We start from the raw sequence: 12,787 nt of genomic DNA, 5'->3' as shown, positions 1-12,787 counted from the left end.
AACACTTTTCATGTTTAAGTTAACTCTGTGTAATGTGGCACCACGCCGTCACACACTATCACAACCTCTGATAAAGTCTGAGAAGGACCACAGGTGCCCTTCTGCCGCGCTCAGCAGTGTTCACATCAAATGAAGGTCAGCTCAGAGTATAACAGAAAGAGACTCTGCAGACATGTTCGTGTTTCTGCTGTTCACCACTCTAACAGCTGCGGGTGAGGTATTATCTACTGCTGAAAAATGTCATCTTTTCCTTTTACATACATAGAAAATAGATGCAATAAACACAAGGGGAATCCATGTGTAAATTGTGCTCTGATGCGTTTCCTCTGTGATTCAGTGCTGGCTGAGGTAGAGCTTCAACCCAGCCACACAGAGAGCAGCGCTGCAGGAAGAGTTGTGCGAGGCGATGAGGTGCCTTCGCACACCTGCTGGCCTTGGCAGGTATAGTATCTCATAGATAGAAAGAGCAAGATGATCTCATTGCTTTAAAGTACAGTTAGTATATGTATAAAGTGCCAGAGTTATCTATAGGAGAATAATGCTAAAAACATTTTTCGAAATACTCTTTTTTATTATCTTGCTGAGAGAACTAACGCTATAGCCAAAGGGCAGTTAGCTTAGCTTAGCATAAAAACTTGTAAAAGGGGTACACAGCTTGTTTAAGGTGTAAGTAACACCATTTTTAATATAATACAGTGACGTAGTTTCTCTAAAGTGGTAATCTCAAAGATGTTAGTTTCGTTTTCTTTGGCTGCCCCTATGGCGTTAAACGGTAATTGCAGGACCAAACTTCCCAGATATGTGTCGCATGTGTGACGTCCACGGTTGGCTAAGGTTGTAACTCCCCCCTCCTCCACCCACTGTCTTCACACGCGTCTCCACCTACATCGACTGGATGAACTCGGTCAGTAAGACAAATGGAAATAAAAAGAAAAGAAAAACGATGACTTATCTAATTTGAATAATCTTTAACAGCAAGATCTTTTAAAATTTTGTAGTGTGCCATTTAAAATCGTTTGAAGTTTATGTGCATCTGACCTTGAATCAGTGTATTTTTCCTCTTTCAGGTCATGAACAATCCTCGAAATGGATAATTTTTTTGTGTAACTGAAACTACTCTGAACCGAGCGTCTTCTCCATCTGAAACAAATCCTTCAAATCTTCATCAAATAAACTCGTTCAAAATAAATATATGTGTGTTTTTTATTCTGTGTTTTAAGTTGTAATGTCGAAGATCTCAGTTTCGTTCTCTTTGGCGCCACCTATGGCGATAAATTGTAACTGCGGGAGCACACTTCCCAGATATCCAGACAGTGCTGCATGTGTGACGTCCACGGCTGGCTCCGGTTGTAACTCTTGATTTTCCTGGCTGACGGTCGCTTTCCTTTTACGACTGTTTGCTTCATCTGAGCGTCGAGTTTGTTTCTTCTTCTTTTGATTTCCACTTCTTTTTGAAGTTGTATCTGTAGTCATCCATCTTTTCTTTGTTTGTATCTATAATAAGACCAAAACAGCTGCCGCTTAGCTCCACCTACCCTCTCTGGCAGACCAACCACTGCTGGCTGATGGAAAACGCGTCACTAACTGGGCGCCGCTTGTGATTTTTCCCTCAAAAGTCGCCACAGACAGCCAGTCTGTAATACTGCAAATGCAAAGGCTTTCATCAGTGGGCCATAGGCTCAGTCACCATTGTGTTACCTCATTCAGCGATGGATAGAGCCTTAACAGACATTTATTTAGATGAAAACTGAGATTATCACTTTAACTTCTCATGTACTTCATGTTTTAGTGTTGCATGCGTCTGAAGTCTTCTCTCAGTCGGTCTCTGGCTCGATACACATTAGCCGAAACACAGATAAACAACGAACAAACTGCTTTTCTATGAGGCCTTCTAAAATGTCACATCTGCTTTTTTCCTGTTCAGTGCAGCATGCCAGCATTGTCAGCACTCAGCAAGTTAACTCTGTGACAGAAGTGGGACGAATACAGACACAAACAGAGGATGCACACGGAGCCATACCAGGGACACTCGTTGTTTTTTGACAAAATGCAAATTTGATATCTTTCTGAGTCGTGACAACAAACAGTCGTGGGTAAACGCTGACATTCATTTTGCAGCCTTCTTGTCCTTTTCTATTATCCTTGTTATTTCTCAAACTCTAGTTCTTTGTTTTCGCTCCCATCAGAAAGTGGTCGGATAAAATAGTCTGAATGGTGTTTAATAAACAGAAGCTTTGTGCTGCCCTTTCTGCTGCCTCTCTGGTGGTGTTGTGACATTTAGAAGGAGAAAGGCTACAAGCACTGTGGCACTAATGGAGGGTACATTAGATGCATGATAAGTCGTCCTATAGTGGGAACTGTACACGTGTTACACTGTAATCAGAATGGAAAAACTCAGATGGACTGTACGACTGTATCTACAGACACAAAGCATTGCACTGTGGGTGTTATATATCCTATTATATCAGACTTCTACTTCCCACATCTTTAACGTAACATCTGGTAAATGTCAGTAAATGTTGGGAGCTTATTTCACAGATTTTTGACCTTAAAACAGTCGAGTATCTTCCATAAATATGTTTAAAGCAGTTCTTTTAGGGCGGTTGTAACAATGATTCATGTGGATGTATTAGATACATGCTGCCAGCTACAGTTTTATTAGCAAGACTCTTTAAAGAAGAAATGTCACACTTCTCGAATAACATTTCGTTTGTCCCCGTTACATTTGCACTTCAATTTAAGCAATGGAACTAATAAACGAGTCCTTGTGTAATAAATTAATAAATAAACGAGTGCTCTGTTGGGGAGGCTGACCGCTACAGTCTACATGTCAACATGTCCAAGACACTGAACCCCAGAAAAGTGTTGTTACTCTGTGTCAAAGCCCAACCAAGCTTTAACATCACATTGTATTAAAACACACATTCAGTGTTAAACGTGTTGGTCAAGCAAACAATTGTTTGTTACCTTTTCCTCCTCTGCCATGCTCACCACCAGGAAGAGCCAAACAGAGGGGAAGCCTGATTGGCTTAAATGGGGAGTGTTCCCTGTGGAAGGCTCCATGCTGGTAGAGGTGGAGGGGTGTTTGTATGGGAACAAATAAGACGTGTTATTCTAAATGCATTTTGAATAATAACTTACCTCTGAGGTGTTTGGTGAGCTGTATATTGTCATTGCATATCTTTGTTATGTAGCAGACTGACTCAGTTGTCACTTGTGACTCAGCCAGCACATATAAAAGAGGAGGCAGGAGGGCCTTGAGGCAGTTGAGTGCTGGCAGGTGTTGGTGGTCTTAAGAAAGCAGAGCGCGTGTGCAGCTGCAAGAGCCAGGCTTTGGGGCCTCGTATCGAGCAGCTATTCTTTGTTTCCGCTGTTTGCATTTTGTTTTGTATTGTAAGTATTATTGTCTCCAGTTTTTTTTTTTAACCAGGCCTGCACACTGTAAATATTGCTGCACGGCATCGTTGGATTTTTTTCACAACTATATTTTTGGAATTTTAATCATTTTTGAGCCTTAACCACTCGGCCATCCATACATAGTTAGTTCCTGATTGGTGATTGTAACTTTGCACAGTAGTGTAAATGTGTGGGTGAATGTGACATGTAGTGTAAAAGCGCTTTGAGTGGTCAGAAGACTAGAAAAGTACAGTCCATTCACCATTTAAAAATTTGTGTCGACATTGCCCTGACACAAAATAAATTTGATTCAAAGTAAATTTGGAAAATGTTAGAGATATTAATTATTTATAAAACCTGTTAGAACAAGATGAGGTCAAAACCTCGTATGTGGCTGACCGCATCAGGTCAATGTGCGCTTTTGTGGGCAATGTGTTACAAGGACTGTCCTGATGAGGCCGATGACGTGTTTGAAAGCAGGTTAGCGCTGCGGACGTAGGTGAGGTCAGCAGACGAGCAGCGGAGGAGCAGCCCCGCCTACTCCCCGAACAAAGTATCCAGAGCCATATAGGCAGAGAGTTGCGTCAGTGGAGGTCCAATATGCTCCATGATCCGCCATTGTGATGTCGCAACTCTCTCTCTTTATGGCTGTGAAGGAACCGTCACTCAGTCAGTCAGTTACTTTGAGAGTTTATGTGCTGGACGTTTTATTTTGTCGGGGTAAAGTTGCAAGGCAAACTGTTGCACCTTCAAGAAGTTACTACTACTCTCATTTTTATACTTCAGTTGTTGTACAGATTAAATGAATAAGATATGTAATCTTCTATATTGAGCTTTAGAGCTGCAGGTAGGTGGATGCTTTATTTATTTATTTATTTTTTTGGCCTTTTATGTCGACAGAGAGAGGACAGTAGACAGTGTTGGGAACAAGGAGAGAGAGAGTGGGGATGGCACTCGGCAGGGGCGAGGGTGGGAGTTGAACCCTGGGCTGCACATCGAGAACTGTAACCTCTGTATATGAGATGCACGATTTAACTGCTGAGCTAAACTGGTGCCCCAGTAGGTGAATTTCATTGGACAGAGCCAGGCTAGCTGTTTCCCCCTGTTTCCACTATTTAAGCTAAGCTAACCAGCTGCTGGCTCCATTAATCGTATAAATCCTTTCATCTAACAATCAGAAAGAAACAAAAAATTGCATTCCCCATAAGATCAAAGACTCGTCTTAATCAGTTTCCTATGATGAATAATGAAATCACAGATGTGTTGCACAGTGTGGCAGCAGTCTGTGAGTCACATGCACAGTTATCCTTAACAAAGGGTCACATCTACACCGCTACCCTGCTGTGAGGAGCCGATAACAGAGCTCAGATCCTGTACTGCATGTCCAAGATGTGTCAACGTGTTGCAGGATGTGCAGTTGGTACGTGAAGCCTGAATAGTAGAGCTTTAGAGTAAAGCAATGCTCATCATGTCTACATCCTTGAGCCTCCTTTATACTGCTCGGAAAAAAAGTTCAATATTGTTTCTCTCGCCTGAAACGAAGGTTAAATATTCAGAATCTAATTACATGTATTTATTAAAGAAATGTCCCGAGCAACGACTGTACATCCATCTCCCTTATACCAAACCTTTCTACTGTGCTCCTCCAGCACTGTGATAAACAGAGTTATAAAATCATTCCCACTGGGCCTCATGAATACTTATCTTATCAAAGGCTTAACTTGGAATACTGTGCTGCAGCCTCGGGGTTTTTACTGTAAGATTTTAATACTGATCTTAATCTAATTTAAGCAACATCTTTCAACCTGTAGCACTCATCATAATCTCATTACTTTACCTCCTCTCTGCATGTTCCTCTCTCCCTTCTGCATCGCTGAATCTCGGCTCTCGAGCGGCTCACACAGCGCAGTGTTGACTTCAGAGCAGCTTTAACCAGAATGTGAATTTCTGTTCGTAATGGGACCAGTGTTTCACAGGTGATGAGTCTGTTGCCCTAACAAAGCATGATGTGGATCAGTACCAAGCAGCAGCCTTCAGGCCTGAGTAATGGAGCCGCAGGGAAGTGCCCAAAACTCCAGTTCAACAAATGAGTGTCATTTCAGCTAATTTGAGTCGAGACTGCGTTTGCCAAAATGCCAAACTACCGGCTTCAAAACACTCGTCTACAGTCTGTGACCCCAACATGACCTGCTGTATGTGCTCCACAACCTGACCCCTTCATACATACCACATTGATATGTGTAACCAAAACCTACTTACAATCTGATACTGTTTAAAACTACTTATAAGGTGTTGTGTGACACTCTTCGTCAAGTTACCTGAGGTCATGTCTTTGTTTCTGTTTTCAATTAGTCATTTCCTGTCACCTAGCAACAGGTAGCTAGCCGGCTAACAAGCTACGACAACTGACGTCACGTAACTTAACCTATTATTTTAAAGATCATTTGTTATATATGTTTAACGCTAGCTGTCCGATTGAGTTTAAACAAATAACTTTTATAGTTTAAAGTATATTCCTCGGTCGCGTAAGAGTCTGCCATCTTGTGTGAATTGGCGCGCAATGCATTTTGGAATATGTTGGGCCGCAAAGGATGCACCTGATGGATCCTTCTTGGCCCTAAAAGAAGGTCCATTTGTCGGCCACATGTGAAGGAGCCTTCAAACTGGGACAGCCTTCGACACGGCGCTGCGATGCAGTCGAAGGCTGCAGCCCCTGAATTGGGACACAGCTTCTGTCTTCCAGACTGCTGTCAACCCTGGACTAACATGTGTCTTGTTTCCCCTTTATATACCCTGTGTGTCTTCCCTCTTGCTGTGTGTTTCTTTGTGTGGCCTCTTTCCAGCCTTTTCCCTCATGCTGGTGAGTGTTTCTGTCACGTTGCAGACAATGATATTTATTAAACAAAAAGACGACAAACAAAAGCTTACTTAAAGAGTCCCGGTAACAAAAATCCAACAAAACAGGTGACAAATAATCCAAAGGAAAAAAACAGAAACATGCAAGAGCACTGCTACATCATGCTGTGTAAAAATATCTTTCTTTGACCAGTCCCTGTGGTGATCACCTCCAATTAGCTTTAAAGAGTCAGGAAGTCTGAATGTGCATGAAACACATTCATAAATGGGTTTTTACTGCAGAGGTGCACTTGTAAAGAAGTTTCAGAATGTGTAGACTGCACATCTACAGCCAACAGTGGCTTTAACATAACATAAAGTGTAAAGGTGTAGAAGTGAAAAACAAATAGAAACCAACAGAGACGACTATCTCACACCTGACAGTTGTTTCAAATACAAGTGGAAAAAATGAATCCAGTCACTGAGTCAGCTTTTCCCTGAATGAACCCCTCCGGCCACACTGTTCTGATAACTGTGAGACCATCACAGATGGACATGCGCTGGTGTTGAACAAGTATCACACACACGCTTGCGCACAGTATCGTTGGAGGGGGGCCTGAGGGTATAAAAGAGCAGTGGGCAGAAGTTTTCAGTGCAGAAAGTTTCAGGAGACTGCAAATATGCTCAGGTTTCTTTTGTTGACCTCTCTCGCAGCCCTCGGTAAGAACCGTCTCTTTCTCCCTCTCCTTTGACTTTCTGCACACACGATTCCTCACAAGGTAGTGACCGAAATGCTTCTTGTGTCTCAGTGCTGGCTGAGCTGGAGCCCCAGCCCAGGTTCCTGGAGGACGACAGTGCTGAGGAGAGAGTCGTGGGAGGGGAGGTGTCCAGACCCAACGCCTGGCCCTGGCAGGTACAGTGCAGTGCTGTGTGAGGGATCATGTATAGTAAGCGGTTACAGGGGAGAGAAACCTCTACAGAACAATTATTGATTACTGATACTACTGTATTGATCAAACATCTGAAGAGAGACAGGAAGTTGGCTAAAGAAAGTGAGGGTTGACATGCAGCAAAGGGCCGAGGCGGGAGTCAGATCTACAGCTGCTGCATCGAGAGCTGTAGCCTCTGTATATGGGATACCTGCTCTACCCACTGAGCCAAACCAGCACCCCAACAATTATCGATTACTTTATTCAATATTTTGACAGAAAATTTTGGCCTGGAAATTATTTTAGCCGAGTGGCTTTGTCTGAATCCAACAGGCATAAAAAAAGGAATTAAATTAAGGCTGTTTAAAACTGATTGAATCCTCCTCACACAAAGGTTACAATACTAACACACAACTTTTCCTTTATTTATGAAGAAAAACTTTTGTCTCACCGGAGCAAGAATTTTATGTTAATTCAACAAGAATGTGTTTGTTGGAGGTGGAAATGAATGGCGTTGAAGCAAACATGTTATTGTTAGCCGTGCTCGGATTTCATGAGTGAACGATCCAAGTTGGCTCTTGTCTACACTTGAAACTCTTAGTGAGGCCAACATGTGGTCCAGAGCTCAGAAGAGTCAAATCTGATGCATTATTACATTTTTTTAAAGTGCTTTGTTTGACTCTCTGGTGGAAGACGTGTGCACACATCATTTTCTTGTATTGGCAAAAGTGTTGAACACAAACTCTACTTCAATAAGAACAGCTCTTGTACTGTAGAAAGTCCTGAAATATATCTATCTTGTGTAATTCAGTCATTATGTTGCACACTAGGATCAGAAAACAATATTTTTGAGGGCTGTCCTTTTTGTTTTGTTGCAGAAAAAGTTATAACCTCACCACTCCTATGAGAACATTGTGGCATTGTGAAAATCCTAGCAAAGTTTAGCACAACTACAACATGAAAATGTCTTTAAAGATAATTAATTGGCCTTTTATGCCTTTGTTAAAAGAGAGGACAGTGGATAGTGTTGGAAACAGGGGAAGAGAGAGTGGGGGATGATGCGAGTCAAGGGGATAAGGGTGGAAGAGAACTACGTCAGTTTTTTTAGCGTTAAGTTTCAGGAAGTTTTGGGCCATCCAGTCTTTAATGTCCTGGACACAGTCAAGTGAGCAGTTGTAGGGCTATGGCATTTTAGTGGGAGGTATATTTGGGTATATTTTGGTGCTTCTTTATGAGGGGACCCAGTGGGAGCATGCAGAGAGAGAACAGAAGAGGTGCCAGCACTGAGCCCTGGAGAACCCCACATTCCTCCAGGTCACATTAAAGGTTCTATGTTCCAGATAAGACTTGAACAGTTTAAGGGCTTTTCCCTGGATCCCGACCCAGTCCTTGAACCTGGCGATAAGCAGGTTGTGATCAACCGTATCAAACGCGGCGCTAAGGTCTTAAAGTATTCAAATCGCACAGTCCCCATTGTCTGCTGCTAAAAACAGGTCATTAAGAACTTTTAAAAGAGCCGATTCAGTGCTGTGGTGCTCCCTAAAACCAGATTAAAAAGCTTCAAATAAATTATTATAGCTTAACGATGGGAGATTTGCTGGTAAACAACCTTTTTTAGAATTTTAGATAAAAACGGCAGCTTGGATTTTGGTCTACAATTTGATAAAACGTCAGAATCAAGGTTTGGTTTTTTAAGAAAGAAGAACAATTTGTGGAGAGGCAACATTTGTGATGGAGAGGATGCTAGGGCAAACAATATCAAAAATAAATGAGCATCACTCTGGGTATGCATGGCCTGGAATATATAATAATGCATCATATCTTATAAGCTATTTATTTTTTGCATATAAATAAAGGTTGCAATATCTGTTGAATAATTTGAGCAATAATACAAGGAGTGCAAAATTCCCCCAGAAAATCAGGTGGACTAGAATTATCATCAAGTGGAGATACTCAAGTGAAGTACAAGTGCCGCAGAAATCTACACAAGCACCATACTTGAGTAACTTCTCTTGCTTAAACCGTTAAAACGTGAAATAGGTCACAATATTTTTCTGCACACACGCTTCCATAAGGTTCAGCAGGTGAATTTAAGAGGCGTTAAGCACCTTTAATGTCGGGAATGCCGCCAAGAAACACTCGGTGAATGGTCGAGTTTGTTGTTGTAGTAACGCTCTCCGTTTCTGTGTCGTTAGATTTCTCTTCAGTACCAATCTGGCAGCAGCTTCTACCACACCTGCGGAGGAACCCTGATCAGGAGAGGATGGGTCATGACTGCTGCTCACTGCGTGGACCGGTACGAGTTCATTACAGAGAATTACAGCGCTAAAAACGTACCTACCCAAAACATTTTTTCTAACCTGTTTCACATAAAAGCCACAATGACCCACAAAAACACAGTTTCCATGTTAAGCATTGATTTCCAGCAGCTGCCTAAAGGTTACCTCAGAGCTCCAGCTGCCAGAAAGGTTCAGTGTGAATGGAAAATGTATGAATACCTAATTTATTCTTTTTTGTACGTCCACAGTACCAGGACTTGGCGTGTTGTTCTCGGAGATCACAACATCAACTCCCACGAGGGCAGAGAGCAGTACATGAGCGTGAGCCGCGTCTACCTCCACCCCAACTGGAACTCCAACAACGTTGCTGGAGGGTGAGTGCTCATGTTGTGACCCACTTCTGCAAACAAATACAGCACAGGAGGATATTTCTACTCAGCATGTTATAAAAATGGACTTTATTTCGTTATTTGTAAACATATAAACATATAAATAAGAACTTAGAAGATACAGAAACAATGGCTCACATATAATGCGATTATTATGAGCTTTTTTTCTGTAAAGGAAAAAGATGTGTAACTGACTCGAGTGTGTGTGAATGTGTGTGTGACCCTCAGCTGGGACATTGCTCTCCTGCGTCTGTCCTCTGATGCTTCTCTCAACAACTACGTCCAGCTCGGAGCCCTGCCTCCCTCCGCCCAAGTCCTGCCCCACAACAACCCCTGCTACATCACCGGATGGGGTCGCACCCAGAGTGAGTCCCACATTATGATACCATAACACTACAGCAGAGAGACTCTGCCATTAAAGGAGTCATCGCAGCTGTTTGATGATGTTTCTCTTGTCGTCCTCAGCTGGTGGTCAGCTCTCCGCCCAGCTGAAGCAGGCCTACCTGCCTGTTGTTGACCACAAGACCTGCACCAGCTACGGATGGTGGGGCAGCACCGTGAAGGACTCCATGGTCTGCGGTGGTGGCGGCAGCGACTCTGGTTGCCAGGTGAGGAAATATAGGACTGTGTGTACCCTCTCAGATAGTATTTAGCAGAATACCTTTAAAGTTTTAATCTCGAAGATCTCAGTTTCATTCTCTTTGGCGCCACCTATGGCGATAAACGGTAATTGCGGGAGCACACTTCCCAGATTTCCGTGCTGCATGTGTGACGTCCACGGTTGGCTCCGGTTGTAACTCTTGATTTTCCTGGCTGACGGTCGCTTTCCTTTTCAGACTGTTTGCTTCATCTGAGCGTCGAGTTTGTTTCTTTTTCTTTGGATTTTCACTTCTTGTTGAAGTTGTATCTGTAGTCATCCATCTTTTCTTTGTTTGTTTTTTGATTGATCCCAGGAAGGCCGAACATGAGGACTGTATATGTGCAGCTCGACAACAGTGTCAGGGTACCACTCTCTAAAAGGCACTATTATCTGTATAACATAGCTTGTGTCCATAGCTCGGGTTTGACGTCTCGGCTCCGACCTCATCACTCCTTGAAGATTTATTTAACGTGCTGAAATTTGAAGAGTGATGAGATAACATCTTAAACCCCCCCTAGCAGGAGCCTGCAGGTGGATGCTGGGGTGGTGGTGGGGCTGAAAATATGAGCGCAGTACTGGTGCAGGGCAGCGGTTGCAATCACCGGAAATCTTGCAGCTTAAATGGACGCCAAACTGGGATGAAGTGTTGGTCAGGTGATGACGCAGGTCCAGTGTGAAGTCAGTGCAGCTCTTGTTGCCTGCCTGAACTAGCTTGCAGGCGTTGCTTAGAACATGATTGATTAAAGCATTATAAATAAGTTATAAGCCATTAATCAGATAAACTTTTGGGTGTCTTAAATTCTTGTTGAGTGACTGGACTTTGGACAGATGACCTGCATAGCTGGACCTGGAAAGAGATGAATTTGTTAACCTATTAAGCATTTATTATCCACAGCTAACATTGCAGGATTAAAGGACGCCTGTTTCAGCAGGGCAGACTCTTCCCAGCTCAGAATTTCTACCCAGTTTCTCCAGTTCTCTCCCAAACCTCAGTGTCACCCTGCGATTAGAGCAGCAGGCATGATGGCTGGTTATAAGCAGACTGTGAGAAACACTGTACAGAACTTTTCAGAATTCAGTCCCAGTCCGGCATGACAAAGTGAAATTGAACGTCCCCCCCCTGAGCTGCAGTCTGACCCCTTCCTGTCAAGAAAGATATTTTGGGGGACACATGTGGGATTACTCGCTGCATCAGCAGGGGCAGAAGTCACTTACAATGATCCAGGCTGCTGCTTAAACTGCACAAAGTGTCAAAGTTTTGCAAGTTCTGTCCAAACTTGCTCCAGACTGTCTGAGATTGCACAAGAAGAAAAGAGTTAAATGCACTGGAACATGGTGTCCCAACTCTGCCAGGAGGTTATGAATGTTTGGCTCTGAGTTTCAGTCTGTGATGTGTTTTGTCTGAATCCAGGGCGACTCCGGCGGCCCCCTGAACTGCAGCGTCAACGGCCAGTGGGTCGTCCATGGTGTGACCAGCTTTGTGTCCTCCTCCGGCTGCAACGCCTACAGGAAGCCCACCGTCTTCACCCGTGTCTCCGCCTACATCAGCTGGATGAACAACGTCAGTATCAAACATGAATCTTTATAAACCAGAAGATAGTTTTTCTTAACATTCATACACAGCATCTTAGTGAGCAGACACTGGAGGATTGAATGATCCTGTTCATAAACAAATACACGTCTATCTGTTCAGCACTTTGATGTGATTCCTGATGATAATCACGTAATGACTCATCTGTCCTTGCTTTGCCAGATCATGGGTTGAGAAGAAGGACGAGCTCCATGGAGACAAGCGAGCGAACGCTCTGGATTCATCTCAGTTTCTGCCTCCATCAGAATAAAATCTCTGATAAGTCCATTTGGCTCCATTGTTTGTGTTGTATTGTGTGTGGGAGACGGCAGGCCTTGTTCATGTTCAGATTTATAAAAGCACAACTTAATGAAGGTGAAGAGAGATTTAGGAGCAAGAATAAAAGAGAGCAGATCTGTTCAGACAGCACCGTCAGCAGGTCATCTTTCCAACCAGGGAATATATGTGAGCTGACCTTTGGATGTTAAATTGATTTAAAAACAACGTTTACACTCTCACAAATAGGTATAATTAAGTAGTACTTTCAGTGAAGCAGAGAACATTTTGTAAAACTGCTTTTATTGCAAAGGGTGGACACAAAGATGTGATAATGTGATAAAGAAGGCGCTGACTGTAAGTGATGAAAAGAAGCTCTAAAGCATATTACAAGGTTTTTACAATTCCATTTTTTATTCTACTTTCATAACGTGAATTTTTCTGCAAAAAAACCCATTACAATGTTAACAATA

General features: G+C 42.9%; 1 protein-coding gene across 1 annotated transcript; it reads left to right on the top strand.

The window, feature by feature from the left end:
- Window positions 1–6,911: 6,911 nt before the first annotated feature.
- Window positions 6,912–12,295, top strand: LOC138605415 (elastase-1-like). The gene is made up of 8 exons (XM_069677659.1): window positions 6,912–6,951; window positions 7,041–7,144; window positions 9,356–9,456; window positions 9,688–9,813; window positions 10,057–10,193; window positions 10,294–10,436; window positions 11,880–12,029; window positions 12,222–12,295. The coding sequence occupies exons 1-8, from the start codon at window positions 6,912–6,914 to the stop codon at window positions 12,231–12,233; spliced, it is 813 nt and encodes a 270-aa protein (XP_069533760.1). The 3' UTR covers window positions 12,234–12,295.
- Window positions 12,296–12,787: the final 492 nt, after the last annotated feature.

This window comes from Semicossyphus pulcher, unplaced genomic scaffold (assembly GCF_022749685.1).
Source record: "Semicossyphus pulcher isolate SPU_LCO1_2020_fin unplaced genomic scaffold, fSemPul1.0.p SCAF_3, whole genome shotgun sequence".
NCBI lineage: Eukaryota > Metazoa > Chordata > Actinopteri > Labriformes > Labridae > Semicossyphus > Semicossyphus pulcher.
Note: the sequence above shows the minus strand (reverse complement) of the source record. Positions and strands in the feature narration are given on the sequence as shown.